The sequence below is a fragment of the Durio zibethinus genome, chromosome 10 (genome assembly GCF_047325235.1).
Source record: "Durio zibethinus cultivar Kanyao isolate XHJ-2024 chromosome 10, ASM4732523v1, whole genome shotgun sequence".
NCBI classification, from domain to species: domain Eukaryota; kingdom Viridiplantae; phylum Streptophyta; class Magnoliopsida; order Malvales; family Malvaceae; genus Durio; species Durio zibethinus.
In genome coordinates, this window is record NC_143171.1 from 4,873,240 (window position 1) to 4,888,060 (window position 14,821).

Here is a 14,821-nt window from a genome sequence, read left to right on the forward strand (position 1 = left end):
GTTTGATAACCTTTTGATTAAAGAACCGGTTATAAAACTAGAAAATGGTCCAAAATTTTGAGCTATTAAAGATCTGTAGATTTAGAATAAGGGGGAGGCACTATGTTCATCCCTTTTTTCTTTTCCACATGTAAAAGTTCACAGATGAATAATTACAACAATAGGTAGTAATTTCTTTTTTGATCTCATAAATCTCACCTTTAAACTATAAATTTAAAGTTTCAAAACTTAGTGGTTAAGAAATTTTTTTGGGAAGTTGTTGGTGCTTTATAATTTGACCAAGGCACATACAATACAGGAGAAGAAATGGGGTTTTTGGCCCTTAAGTCAAAAGAGGCTTGAAAATAAGCTTTAAACAAGATCTTCATTAACTCATATATATATATATATATTAAAAGCATGTATCATCTTATTAATTTTATTTGTGGAGTTTAAAAATTTTACTAACAATGGATTAAATAATTTCTTCCTATATATGGCTTATAAGCTTAGTTTTTAGAGATTATATATAATCTTTTGATCTAAACTCTAAAAGTTGTCTTTGGTAAACTAGTTTGGTGTTTTTGAATTGGAAATGTAATATCAAATACTATTTTGATTGGAACTCAAATGTATATTTGGATCTGAACAATTTTGTATATCATAAAAACAGTTTGCTATCTGCCTTTGCATCTGGCTTGTGCATGTTTGTACTCTATTTTCACCCCACAACCCCTTAGATCATCTTGCAATTGGGAGTCCAAACTCTATTCCAGAAATGTAATATTATCAAACTATTACACTTAGAATCAAATTGAATGCATGAGTTTCCAAATAAAATATTAAGGCCTAGTTGGAGTGTTAATGTGGATTAATTTTGACAATGAGTTGCTGATTTGTATCTTTAATAACTCTTTAATTAAGGAATCTGATTGAATAGGTTAACAAAAGTTATTGCAGTAACACAGTTGTCTAAAGCATGGCAGCTAAAGTTGCTTGAAAAGGTTTAAAAGGTTAATTTTACTTTAATTTGTATCACAGTGGACCTGAACAAAATTAAAGAGGGAAGAAGAGGAAGCAAAATTTTATATCCTCTATAAATAGTTAATTGAAAGGAAAACCTAGTGAGGCAGATAGAAAAAAAAATGGGTAGGGTGAAAGTGCAGCTGAAAAAAATTGAGAACAAAACTTACAGGCATATAACTTTTGCCAAAAGGAAAAGTGGGCTTGTCAAGAAAGCTTATGAACTTTCCACTCTTTGTGATGTAGAGGTTGCTCTCATTTTATTTTCTCCAGCAGGAAAACTCTTCCTTTTTGATGGAAAGAAAAGGTCTGATTTGTGTGTGTGTGTTTTTTTTGTTTCATCGTCTAAGGCTAAAAATTGTTGATTGATGACTTAATCTTATGTGATCATTTTAATCATTTCTACTGTTAATTTGTTTTGGATGAATAATTTGTTGAAGTTTATTTCTGTGATCAATTGTTTTAAGTAATTTGATTTTGGATTTTGTAGGGTAGAAGATATTTTTGCTCATTATCTTGAACTCCCTGCTCGCCGACGTGGATGGTAATTTTTTTTTTGGGTGGGGGGGGGGGGTGGAAGATAATTAGAAAATAAGGCTAGCATTTTAAAAAATAAATACAAGACTTTTGCTATAGTAATGTCAATAGATGAAGAAATTGAACGGTATACACGATACTTTTAATTATAAAATTAAAATGATATCAAGATAATATTTTACGTGACATCAATTAGAACGTGCTATATTTTATTAATGTTTGATTTAGATATGTGATGAGAATTCTCCATTCGTGTTGAGATTTACGATTTATGATTGAATCCTCTTAAGTATCTTCTTTAAAAGTAAAATATTGAGGTTAGACTTATAATTAGCATTCTTGCTATGAAATAGTATAAAAGTATTCATAAAAGAAAATTTTATCAAAAGTAGGGAGAGGCTTAGAGATTCCAGTTTATAATATATAATGGTGATATACATTAATGTCTTAATTTACATTTTGACTAAATGCTTTTTTTTTGGGTCATGAACCGCCCAATTATTACACAAATCAAGGGTGCAAAATCAAGAGGTAACCACTCTTTTAATCCAAACCATTTATTTTGATATTAATTTCATATTTTTAGTACAAGTTTATATGAGACAAATATAATTTGTTTCAGTTGATCCAGCGCATTGTTACTCAGATGAGCGTTGAAGCTGATTTTTATAATCACCCCACCAGCTCTAGGTTTGCTTTCTTTCGTCAGATAATTGGTTCATCAATTGATCTATATATATTTTAATGGTGACTGACCATATTGTTGTAATTAATTTTCTTTTACTTTCCTGATATATGTAGCACCAACAAATTGGACATTGATTCTCAATTACAGGTATGCGATCAAACAATAATATATTTAAGGCTAAAATTAATATTAATATATAAATGGAAAATTTTCATCAACTTTCATATCAATGCAGGAAATCCAGAAAGAAATACTTATGTGCAGCACTCAACTGGAGGATGTGGAGAAGCAATTGCAGTAAGGGCTATAAAATAATCTTGAATTTTCATTCTGATATCAGAAATTTTAAATCTAATTACTAATTATATAAAAAAAAATATGGATTGGTTTTTGAAGGTATTTTTTGAGAAATCCTAGTTGTGTTAAATCAATGAGCGAGGCTAGATACCATGAGATGATCCTGGAAGAGACCTTGAAACTTGTCCATTTTCGCAAGGCAAGATATATGCATGTGCATGCACCCTAATATTCAATTTCTCTTCTCCTGTCCATCGGGTTTTTCTTTACTGATCATTAAATCTTTACCTGTCCTGCTTCTGATTTTACAGCGATTTTTAGAAGCAAATTGTAGTGTTCAACCAACTTCACAGGAATTTGGAAATACCATTAGGCCTCATTTAGTTGATTCCAGGGAGGTAGGAAACTAAACATATCCCATTTCTAGTTATTCTAATTATTATAATTTCTGGTAACTTTAATGCTTGATATAGAAGAAATCATGACAATATTATCGAAATTTGCTATGTTTTACTGTATATCTCTTTTGGATTGAATCCTAATAATTAAAATTAAGAGTTTATCACTCTATCAATAGACTGTACAATCATTGGTATCTCTTGGAATTTCCATGATGTATTGCCAATAATAATTCAATTATATATCAGCCTTGGTAAAGACTTTAGAGTCTAGAGATGTCTTTTAACCATACACTTTGCTTTGCTGTGGTAACATTTAGAATCCACTTCCGGCACAAAAGGCAAGTTCCAGGGGTTCCATATCGGGAAGTTTAAACTACAACTTGATTGGCTGGCAATCACAGAAAGATCTCCTCGCTCCGAGAACGTTTCAGTCAAATGGACTTCAGCTCCCAAGGTCTTTAATTGAAATTGTAAACACAAAAAGAAAGAGCTAATGCCACTTTTTCACATATTTCTGCTTGTTTCTAAACTAAGTTGTATGCATGTTAAGTTTACATCTCCTTTTAATGTTGTAGAAATTTACGAGAACCTTTGTTTGAAAACCTCTCATCTTCAATGACATATCTTCAAGGGCACCAAAACTTGGCCGGAAATGATGTGAACGGTCAACCTAAGGTTGATGGCTATATCCAACATCCGGCGTCTGGAATTGTCAATGCAAATTTCCCTCCGGGAATGGACATCATACAACAGGTAAAATGTGCAATAATTTCTTAGATATATATATACTACCATTTTTTACAAAATTTTACAAAATAACATTAATTAATCATACTAGGTAAAAGTCATTAATAGAAAATTCTCACTAATTCCATAAAATAGAAATGAAATAAGAAAAATCTTGTTAATGCAAAAGAGCAGAAGTATGAACTTTTAAATAGGCATATACTAATATGTAAAATTTAGTGATTTGAGTAAATATTCATATGCAGGCAAGGGCAACAAGCGGCGCAGCGCAGTGTGAAGCGGGAAGTTCAATGAGGACTTTCCGTGGCAATAGTTCAAACCTTGACTCAAATGTATGGTTTCTCCATTGAAGCCAAAAGAATGTCAAGGACAAGGGGGGGGGGGGACAGGACGATCTTTTTCTTGATGCAATCAAAGCTTTAAAAATCTCTCCCATTGCCTTTAGGTTTTAGACGCCTCAATTATTAGATTCCAACCAAAAAAAAAAGTTATTGTCGCCTTAGCAGACTCTTAAGATACTTAAAGCAATTACTAATTAATTATATTTCATCAAAAGATGAGGTTTGGCATTATAATTTTCTGTGATTTGGCCTTGGTTATGATTTTGTGTTCAAACCTGAAAGGGTAAAAATTTTTGTTAGGTTCTAAACGACATGGTCAAAGATTTACTTTTCACAAAGGTTTCAGTCAACTTTAAACGACAACAATATTATTACTGTCCTATACAAAGCTAAATATATACTTTAACAAACAACAAATTGCTTTTTAAGCTATGTTAAAGCCAGCGGCTACACGGTGCATGAATGTTGAGAGAGGTTGATTTTGTAGCCATTTAACGTTAGAAAACTTGGGGTTTTTTTTTTTTTCATTATGAGTCAATTTTATTGCTTTTTAGCTGCACTGTCATTGATGGATAATTAGTCTTGCTTAGCTATACAAAAGCACATGTCTCTTTTAATAAATTAAATTAAGTTAATGAATTGTGATAATATTACTATATATAAGAATTAAATAGTTCAATCAAGAAGAAAATCTTTTCCAAACGATGCCGAGGACAAATTATTGGTAGATTTTTCTTTTGTTTTACAACTTTACAGTCGTGCAAGGCATTTGATAAAAGCTCGAATTCAAACCCTATAGTTATATAAACATTGAGAAAGTGTAAAAAGATACGACTGTAAGCATAAAATTAATACTCCAATTAAGTACAAGATTGGAAATTAATTTGTTCAAACAATGAAACAACAAACAAAATTAAAAGCCACATATAACAGAACCCATATCTCCATATCCATCCACTCATTAAAAAGCCCTTTGACATCCTTCCAAACAATTGACTTCATGAACAAGAGAAAGCCTCTGTAATCAAAACAAAATCTATCCAAAAAAAAAAAAAGGATTGACAGAGGACTGTGTAGCACGTGCGCTAAAATCCATGCAGAAGAGAACTAGAGATTGAGATAAATAGACAAGAAAACCAATGAAACATTTATAGATTTACAACGTTTGACATTCATGACTTTAATATCTTTTCCTCAACTTTATGAAAAGAAAAGAAAAGAAAAAACATATCTAAGAAACGATTACAAGGGACAAACAAACAAGAAATGACAAGAACCAAAAATTACATCATGCGTGCGCACAGATTATATGAACTTAAACTTACTACACAAACACAGACGCAAACCTTTTTAACAGCTAATAATTAAATTAATTTTTTTTCAATAGAAGGAGACCACTCTTACTTGTCTATTTTGTTTTTGGCATGGTAGCCAAGCATATTCTTTCCGAAACTTTTGTTCTTTCTCCAACGCTATGCAGTGTGTGCTTTCACCGACGACGTTGCGGGTGTCCAGTGCGGTAAAGCTGGACTGAAATGTTTTGAAACCACCCTTGCGTCGAGAAGTTCCATGATTGGAGTGAAGCTGACACATCTTGAAACTTTGTACTGATTTATGGAGGCATCTCTTGAAATTGCATAGTCCATTAACTCCTCAAATGTGCCGTTTTTCACTACCCTTATCTCCAGCGGACCGATTGAGTTGTCTGCAACTCGGCTTTGTCGGTACACCGAGTTCAGTGATTCCTCCATTTGTAGGCAGCATTGGTTCAAAACTTCGTCTGTTGGGGCATTAGCTGAGTCTTTAACGAGTAATTCCCAGTAAATAACGTAGTGACCTGGTATGACTTTGGTGTCTGCGTAGCTTGTGTATTCAACAACGCTGGTATTGAATTCCTTCAGCAAGACTGAAGCGTTTTCAATGGCCTTTTGCAACTCAGCTTCATCAGTTTTGTCTGACTCGATGCTTAACAACACGTTCTTTCTCCTAATGAAACGAAACTGTGGAGCTGCGTTGTGGAAACCTGTGACTCGAAGGATATCACCGACTCTGTAACGACACAACCCTGCATAAGTGGTGACGATTAGCTCATATTCTTTGCCGACTTCTACATCTGGGAGATCAACAAGGCGAGGCGGTGAGTCACGAGACAGATCCGAAACAGATGATTCATGAGGCAAGAACTCAAAGTAAGCCATGTTTGGCATGATAGTGTATGAGACTTCGGATGGTTTGCACATTGGCTTGAGGTTCAGACCAAAATAACACTCTGACGAAGCATACATGGTGCAAGCCATTGGCAAGCCACCACTGTAATATTCTAGGGTGGGAATATATTGAGCCATGGCTCCTGTTACGATCACATCAAGGTACTTTGTGTTGGGCCAAATTCTAGTGATGATACATTCCCAATTCTCTTCTGAGCATTCCTTGGTAATGAACTCAGCAAGTTCTGGGTTAGGTTTCAACATTTTGTTCATACATTCTCGAATTGAAACATCAGTTACTTTAGGGTTTAAGGTTCCGGTTTCGATGTCATGAGCAAGTTGTTTCCAGTTGATTTGAAGGAAACGAATGGCCCGTAGTAGACCAGAGGCGAACACAGCACCAACCCGAAGAACATCTTCCCTCATGATCAAGCCACATAGCATCTGCGTATACATGCTCTGAAAAGAGTCGACGCAAAGAATGGCTTCGTTGGGGCTGGTGTAAACATTGAAAGGGTCATATGGCCTGGTCTTAAAGTGGTCGCTTTTGTAGTAGCTTGTGAGAACAGGGCGTGCCACAAGCCCTCCAGGAGTTTTTGTTTCCGCTTTCACGAACAAGAAATAAAGACCCTTCCCTTTGTCCAATTCCGGAACGTAACTATCACCACCAAAAAACATAAATATCGAACGTTGTTTTCAACAAAGAATATATAATTTTCCATGTAAAAAGCCAAAGAAACAAAAGAAAGAGTAGAACAAAGTATGCTCACAGGTTCATTACAGACATGAGAAGGCTATACAAGAGTTGGCGACGGTCCAACTCTTCATGAATCGTTGGCATCAGCTTTCTTTCTCCAGCTGAAGTCCCAGAACTGCAAATTAAGCCCAAAAAAGAAAAAAAATTCATTACCCAATTTATTGTTTTTTAAAAAAGAAAAAACGCATGAATTTTTGCTAAAATTCTGACCTAGTGAGAAACTCTGAAATTGGGTGAGCAGATAATATAGGAGACTTGTCACCGTCGGCGATACGTTGGATATCAGGCTGAAGATCCTCATAAGTGACAACGGGAATTTTAGACTTGAATGTTTCCCGGTCCGTAACTCCACTGAGCTGGAACCGTTTGAGATACTCAGTCTCAGCATTTCGACTTAGGATCTCACCTAAAACCTTCTCTTGAACAGAATCAACATTCATTGTCATCTCTTCAATGAATTGAAGAGCTTTGGCATCTTTCTCACAAACAGGAGCACCAAGTGGAGACGGGAGAGTTGAATCAACGGCCATGTTCGATATTGAAAGTGAAAGAAAAAATGTGAACATGTATATATATATATATATGTATATTAGAAAATTAAGTAATTTTAACAAAGCAAAATCAATTGCTAAGGTGTGAGAGAAGCTGAAGGAGGGATTAGCTGCCTATAAAGGGGAGCGAAACCATGAACATATTTGTGTGTGCCATGTCAGCAACTTGTCCAACCTAGAGAGCCGAAGAATAGTACGTATTTGGAGGGAAGTTGACTGAATTTTGTGTTGCTGAAATATATTTGAGTGTTGCCCATGTGTAGCTAGGAAAGGAGACACGTGAGCCCCATGACACGTAACACTGGTTATAAAAACCTCAACATGCGGGTCCTACTTGTCGTGCCATGTCAGCTTGAGGGCGGTTTTTTCTAGGCCTAAGCGTCAGCCGGACCATACGCGGCCCTTTTCTGGTTCATGTGTTGCTCAATGGTGCAACAATTGCCGGCTCTTCCAAGGAAAAGAGACTTCCAAAGCTTAAGCTGCGACTTGGTGCTGCTTAACAACTAGGATTTTGATTATTCAGACCCTTAATTTTGATTATTCAGACCCTTAATTAGGATTTAATTATTAATTACTTAATTATTATAGAAATCAAATTGGAATTATTTATATAAAAGATTTTATCAAGGTCGTAGCAGCAATCATGTGAAGTGACAGAGGATTTTCATTTTTCTTCTTAAGTTTTTTCAATAAAAGATTTGGTTAGAATTTGTGTTTTCTACTTGTTCTTGATGTCGAGGTTCATTTGTAACATTTTATACGATGAGGGTAGGTGGGGGTTCTTTTGCATTTGATTTTAGATAATGCATGGCAGTTGCATTACCAATGCCATTGCTTTCTCCAGCATCTTTTGGGAATAATTATAATTTTTTTCTTCCTTGCAATTTATTGAATATTAGATCATATGATTGATTAAAAAATTTCAATTGTAAAATCATTTTTTTTTTCATAAAAGAAGTTATAATGTGGGAATAGAGAGAAATATAAAATTTGATATATTTAGTATTGTACTATTGAATACCTAGAATCGAGTAGACATAGATTTAGAGAGGGTAGGCTCCCCAATTTTAGATTAATTAAATAGTTTAATGAGTTTATATTTAATATATTATTAGTGTATGAATTTTATATACTATCAATAAATCAGATGATGTTATCTTATTAATGAGCAAATATTAACTATTAAAATAAATGTATAAAAATTAATACTTTTTAAAAAATTATATCTGATCTATTTCATTAATAAAATTGCATTATTCAATTTAATGATAGTATATATAATTTATACATTAACAGCATATCAAATATAAATTTATAGTTTCATATGCAAAAGATATATAGATATTAATAATCTATATTATGATTAAATAAGGCATTTTTTTTTATTTAGATGTTTTACTAGCTTGGCTAATAAATTTGTGTCTATAACTTTGTTATCTTTCCCAATCGTTTCTCACCTTCTTTGTGAACTCATTATGTCTATGAAATTAAATCTTGTTGAAGAAATTAGAAGGTAAGTTATTTCATTTTGCATGATACATGTCATGCCTAAAAAATCATTAGCGAACAATCCTAATTTTTTTTTTACTAAATTAAATAAGCATTTAATTTGGGTGCCGACTTCATGTTGTGCCATTTTGAATGCAATAATAAATAAAGATAATTTAGCAAAATTACTTTTGATGAACTTGATAAAATTAAAAATGAAAGCAACTCCCCTTAACGTTTTATTAAAATGTTAACCATATATTCTCATATAATGGATGCTTTTGTGTTTCACAATTTTGTCCTTAAATGGAAACATTTCTTCACATGCTATGAAAAATAAAGAATCAAAATCAAATATTTTAGCATAAATAAAATACAGTGATTTCATAATTTTTTTTAACAAAAATTATAATATGATGTAATGACAATAGGTTCTGTTAAGGATTCAATCTAAAATTAATTGATTATAATAGATATAAAATAACACATTTTTAATAAATCTCATATTAATTAATGAATTTACATTTAGTGCATTATCAACATAAAATACTATATACCATCAATGAATTATATAATGACATGCCATTAAAAAGATTTAATTTTAAATATATTTTTAAAATTAAGTGTATTTATTTTTAAGAGTTTAAAATTTTTAAAATTAATTTTTAATGTGATGTCATTATGAAATTAACTAATAGTACATAAAATTTATATATTAATAGTATATCAAATATAAATTTTTAATTAATATATCATTATTAGAAATTTATTAGGGGAAAATTCAACTGTGAGAGCCATTTCTTTAATTTTTCTTGTTCATCCTGGAAAGCTGATTAGAGAAGTAAGCCATAAAAGTCTAACAAATATTATTTAAACTAATAAAAAAATTCTAATAAAAGACTTTGCCAATTGTTCTTAAACCGACTATGGTCTTGATATTTAATTCCATCATTATTAGGGATTTTTTTTTTATTACATATAGATCAGGAATATAGTTCATGGATATTGACTTCCCAACAACTACCCAAAGCAAAGATGTTGACCTCTAAAAAGTGCAACATTTTATGTGATTTATATGATTGTGATTTGTGAGTTGTGACCCTTCCTTTATCCCTTGAGCAATTTTTAGTCCAAAGCTTTGAGGGGGAAATATGTTCGAAATAGAAGGACGTGTATTTCTTTTAGTGATAAAGGGTTTTTAAGCTTAAAGTAAATATTTTTATGGATATAAATAGATTTATTTATGTCAGAATTTGATGAGTTTATAAAAAAAAATTATTTTTACAATCTCTTAATAAATTTGAATAAAAACAAAAATAATATATTTTTTAATCACTTAAATTAATCATTCATTGGAAAAAAAAAAAAAATCAAAGCTTTCGGTCTACAAGAATGGTGTGATTTCTGTTTTGGTCAAATTAAACTCTTGTCTGGGAGATGTTTCTACGTAAAACTAACTTATCCCTACTGATCTTTTTGTTTTTCTCACGCAATTGACTTTTTGCTTCTTCGATTACCTTCAAGGAAACATGGTCAAGCTGGATGGCTTAAGTAATTGGATAAATGCGGTTGTACGGAAGTAAGCAGTAAGACTTGAAAATTCTTCATAAAAACAGGCCATGGATTTATGTGTTAATTACCTGATCAAAAAGGTCTTTTTTCCCCTCTCGTAATTAGCCAATTTTTGTAGGCATGAAGCCTCGGATCTTTTATAAATAAATTGGGTAATCATTCATGTCCCTCTCTCTTTTTTTTTTCAGCCACAATTCTTTTATAAATAAATTGGGTAATCATTCATGTCCCTCTCTCTTTTTTTTTCAGCCACAATTTCAATTTCATTAAAGAAATAGAACGTTACAGCAGTCCAACCCTTGTATCATCAGGGTTTGAAAAACACATGGAAGACGTGTTCAATTAAACTTCCATAAAAAAGAATACAAACCAATTCTATCTTGAACACGCCAAAAAAATACAGTTTTTTTTTTTAAATTTTTTTTATAAAGTAAGTCAGTAATGGATTTAGATTTTTTTTAAAAGATATTTACTTATAATATATATATATATATATATATATATATAAATCTATCAACGAATTATTAATTTTATAAAAAAAGGGATATCTATGAAAAATTTTAGTGTGTCCATTGAAAATTTTCCTTCAATTTTTTAATTTTTCAATATTTAAAATATTCAATAAAAAATTTTCTTTAAACTTTTTTTTTATTTTTTAATATTTAAGAGTTGCAAAAGATACCCTAAATGAAAGAGTGGCTCCATCCCTAAAAAAACCACAATTGAAGAGAAGAATAAAAAATTATAAATATTAAAATTTAAACTCTAAATTTATAGAATATTATTATTTTAAAAAAATTTACATGAACTAAACGATACAAGCTAAAATTAATAAAAATTCAATCCTATCCCATTTTGGCAAGAGAGCTTGCAAATGAATTAGTTTCCGATAACTATAGAAAAAATCCACCATATGCTCACACCTCGAAGTCTATTAGTTGAGGATGATTTTCTTCACAAACCAAGTCAATCTATCAACGAATTAATCAAATAGATCTAATAATTCTTATCATTATATTATATAAAATATTATATTTATATTATATTTTACATAAAAATTATATGTTACATGTTATATCGATATGAAAATATAAAATATAATTTTTTAATTTTATTAAATTTATTTATAATTTTTTAAAATTTTAAATTATATTATTTTCATATTTTTTATTTATATTATTTTTATATTATGTTATTATTTTGTATTTCAAATTATCAGGTCAATCAATCAATTAAATACGCACGCGCGGGGTGGTGTGGGTCGATCGAATCAGCCAAGTTATACGATTTTGAGGTATCGTCAAATGCCAGTTTTTTAATAATTTGTGGAACATCACTAAATGACTTTGAAAAAAACTAGCATATATAACCCAACAAAGTCCGAATAATTTCAATCTTTTAGAAAGGATTGGATTCAAAGGGAATGCATGTTTTGCAAAGTTTTAAGTGAATTAACAATTATTTGTGTTGTAGCTATCTATTCAATTGGTAAGATTAATTTTCATGATTGCTAAGTTAGCGTACGATCGAATACCACATCATTTGACATTCAAATTTTTTGCCATAAAACAAATTTGTCCTTGCTCAAACGAGACTCGTCCAATTACCTCCACTAATATCTCATTAAAGTATTATTTAATAACAGATTAATTGATCTTTAATTTATTTAAAATCATTAAATATAATCTATATCGATTCGATGTCATTAAATATAATTTATACTTTTGTATATAACTTTTTTTTCAAGTTTCACATAGTTATGCCATTAAGCTATCAACAACTTTGATCATGTCATCATTTTTTTTTTCATATATAAGAAAAAACAAAAGTCCAGACACAATATGAACAAAGAACCCTTATCCCTTAAGATTCCTAACTACTTTTTGTAATTTACCTTATTCCTCAAAAAAATCTATATACTTAACTGACTTGATTGTTGGAGTGTGTCTTGAAAAATCAACTCTGACATTTCCTGACTATGCTTTCCTTTTGTAAGTTCTTATAATCCTTCACACGACTTCTAAATCACCAATCACCCTACCAACATGCAAACACCATCAATAATTTGCAATAACTATAAAGCACCAATTCGAAATATCTGCTATGGATATTCATATCAGATTATCAATTGGTTGGAACTATATAGAACAATAAATTATATATCGAGGCATGATTAAAGGAGATGAGATAAAGAAAACAAGAGAAAAAAATAAAAATTATGTTAAGATAGAATTAAACACGGTTAAATCTGGAGGAGAAGGCAGAAAGAAACAGCTTTTAAAAAAGCAGGAACGTGAAAATGACGACTCCAAGTCATGGGGCTAAAAAACAAGTACGCATGGGAAGGGATACAACTAGCTTAATTTTGTGACTTCCGGCCTTTGAAAGTCTCTTCTATCAAATTCCCGAAAAGGGTAATCGGGAACATTTCCACAACCTTGTTTTTCATCTTTATTGCTTCACAATTTGAAACATTGTAACCTCTGGTTGGTGAAAAAGATTCTGCCATGTTCATGCACATTGGCTAAACTTTGTTCAAATTCGTGAAATGAAGGCTTCAAACTTTGAGCTTTTCGGTTGTCCTCGTAAACGTATAAATTCACTGGACCACACGATTGTTGGCAACATATTATTTTCTTATAATAAAAGGCTTTGTGATTAATTAATCTGTACAAGACTACGAGACAAAATGTAGAAAAAAAATTTTTTTTGAAGGAGAATGGAGTTGCAGAAAGCATTGAAATTAAAAGGAGTTTGGCAAGCAACATGGAGAGGTTCACTGCATTTCGCAAATTTCAATTGAAACAACAGTACTATTAATGCTTTTTATGTTTGAATAATTGATTGAAGGATAATAACCATCATGTGGGGAGGATGAATGCATGCATTTAATCTGTTGTTTCGTACTGGGAGCAATAATTCTGATTTGAATCTATACATCTACTTATTTTTGGCAAATACAAAACAAAATTATCTTTCTTTCCTTAGTATTTATTCATTTTTATTGCAAAGTAGCCGCCCTTGCTTTGTCATATTAAAAGGAGTAACAGAGTAAGAAATGTCAAAAGCAAATACATTGTACAGAGAAATAGAACAGATTAAATGGTTTCCACTGCCTCTAAGAGAATGAGAAACTAAATTTGAAGTGGTCAACTTTTATCATCCACTTGTCAAGTAAGTGAATTGATAATGTATGATTTTCTACGTAATATGATCCAACCCTTTTTAATTGTTGTTAATGACAGATTTAATTTGTCATGTTTAATTTGATCAAAAAATATAGATCTTTTCTTCTAGTCTTTTACTACATTTTCATACATGAATTGGCATTTTTGGGAGTAACATTCTTACATTACTTGTCAAAGAGGTTATGTTATAATTATATAAAAAAATAAAATCTTTGAATTCATAAGGCTTCTATGGTGATGAGGATTCGCAATGAACATATATTGTGATTATTACCATGCAAGGGTGTATGCTTTCTCTTTCTTTATCTCTTCGATGTGGTCCAGCACCTCTGAATGATGACTTGCCAGGACAGTTCGAAAGGGGAGAAAGAATTAAAAAAGTGCATGGTAGAGATGACAGGTTAATTACATTATATATCGACATTTTTGTCAACATTTTTTCAGGTCTTGTTGGAAAGTGGAGACCAGATGGTAAGCAAGATCTCGGCTTGATTTTATTGAACTAATGAAAGATTTAAGTCTATTCCTAGTTACGTAGTGTTTAGACCTTCCATATAATTATATATATATATATATATATATCCAACTTAATATAATATATCATTAGCAGGCCCGTAGGGTTGATTTATGCTATATGGAACCAGAACCATCAACCATGCACAGTACTTCCAAACAAAATCAATTTCACAAAAAAAGCCGCTAATTTTAACCGAAGGACTGAGGTTTCTTTGTCTGGTGTAGTCTGTAATAAAAAAAAGGTTGTCTTTACCAGCTTGCATTTTTGGTCCTTCTGCCTGATTAATATATATATATATATAACAGCTACAGTCAACCAATTAACACATTGATAACTTTTTCCCCCCTTTTTTTTCTCCTTCTTTGCCATGAAAAATCAAGTATGGTTTACTGGTAAAGTTACTTTCATCTAATTGGTAGCTTGTGGATAAGAATTTGATTTCTCAGTCACAGATCGCATCATATAGTAAATTTTCTTTATCAGTACTGTATTTTTTGATGAAACTATGAATCGATCTAATTTTTTTTT

At 31.3% G+C, this 14,821-nt stretch overlaps 2 protein-coding genes across 2 annotated transcripts; one reads left to right on the top strand and one right to left on the bottom strand.

Annotated features, from left to right (window-relative positions):
* The first annotated feature begins 1,124 nt into the window (after positions 1-1,124).
* On the top strand, positions 1,125-4,186 carry LOC111293243 (agamous-like MADS-box protein AGL104). Its single transcript, XM_022886051.2, has 12 exons — positions 1,125-1,309; positions 1,493-1,546; positions 2,055-2,070; positions 2,162-2,229; positions 2,341-2,374; positions 2,463-2,524; positions 2,624-2,723; positions 2,836-2,922; positions 3,243-3,379; positions 3,501-3,678; positions 3,918-4,004; positions 4,118-4,186. Exons 1-12 carry the CDS (start codon positions 1,125-1,127, stop codon positions 4,184-4,186), a joined length of 1,077 nt encoding a protein of 358 aa, XP_022741786.2.
* Positions 4,187-5,104: 918 nt separating this feature from the next.
* On the bottom strand, positions 5,105-7,602 carry LOC111292684 (putative indole-3-acetic acid-amido synthetase GH3.1). The gene is made up of 3 exons (XM_022885180.2): positions 7,188-7,602; positions 6,991-7,092; positions 5,105-6,878 (listed from the first exon to the last, which is right to left on the bottom strand). The coding sequence occupies exons 1-3, from the start codon at positions 7,541-7,543 to the stop codon at positions 5,486-5,488; spliced, it is 1,851 nt and encodes a 616-aa protein (XP_022740915.2). The 5' UTR covers positions 7,544-7,602; the 3' UTR covers positions 5,105-5,485.
* Positions 7,603-14,821: the final 7,219 nt, after the last annotated feature.

Bases quoted from the DNA above. Each gene is read 5' to 3' on its own strand.
- LOC111292684 (XM_022885180.2), bottom strand. From the start codon at position 7,543: ATGTTCACATTTTTTCTTTCACTTTCAATATCGAACATGGCCGTTGAT. The intron at 7,093-7,187 runs GTCAGAATTTTA...CTTAATTTGCAG, and splicing joins ATTTCAGAGTTTCTCACTAG to TTCTGGGACTTCAGCTGGAG. The intron at 6,879-6,990 runs GTGAGCATACTT...TGGTGGTGATAG, and splicing joins CTCATGTCTGTAATGAACCT to TTACGTTCCGGAATTGGACA.
- LOC111293243 (XM_022886051.2), top strand. From the start codon at position 1,125: ATGGGTAGGGTGAAAGTGCAGCTGAAAAAAATTGAGAACAAAACTTAC. The intron at 2,230-2,340 runs GTTTGCTTTCTT...TGATATATGTAG, and splicing joins AATCACCCCACCAGCTCTAG to CACCAACAAATTGGACATTG. The intron at 2,525-2,623 runs GTAAGGGCTATA...TGGTTTTTGAAG, and splicing joins GATGTGGAGAAGCAATTGCA to GTATTTTTTGAGAAATCCTA.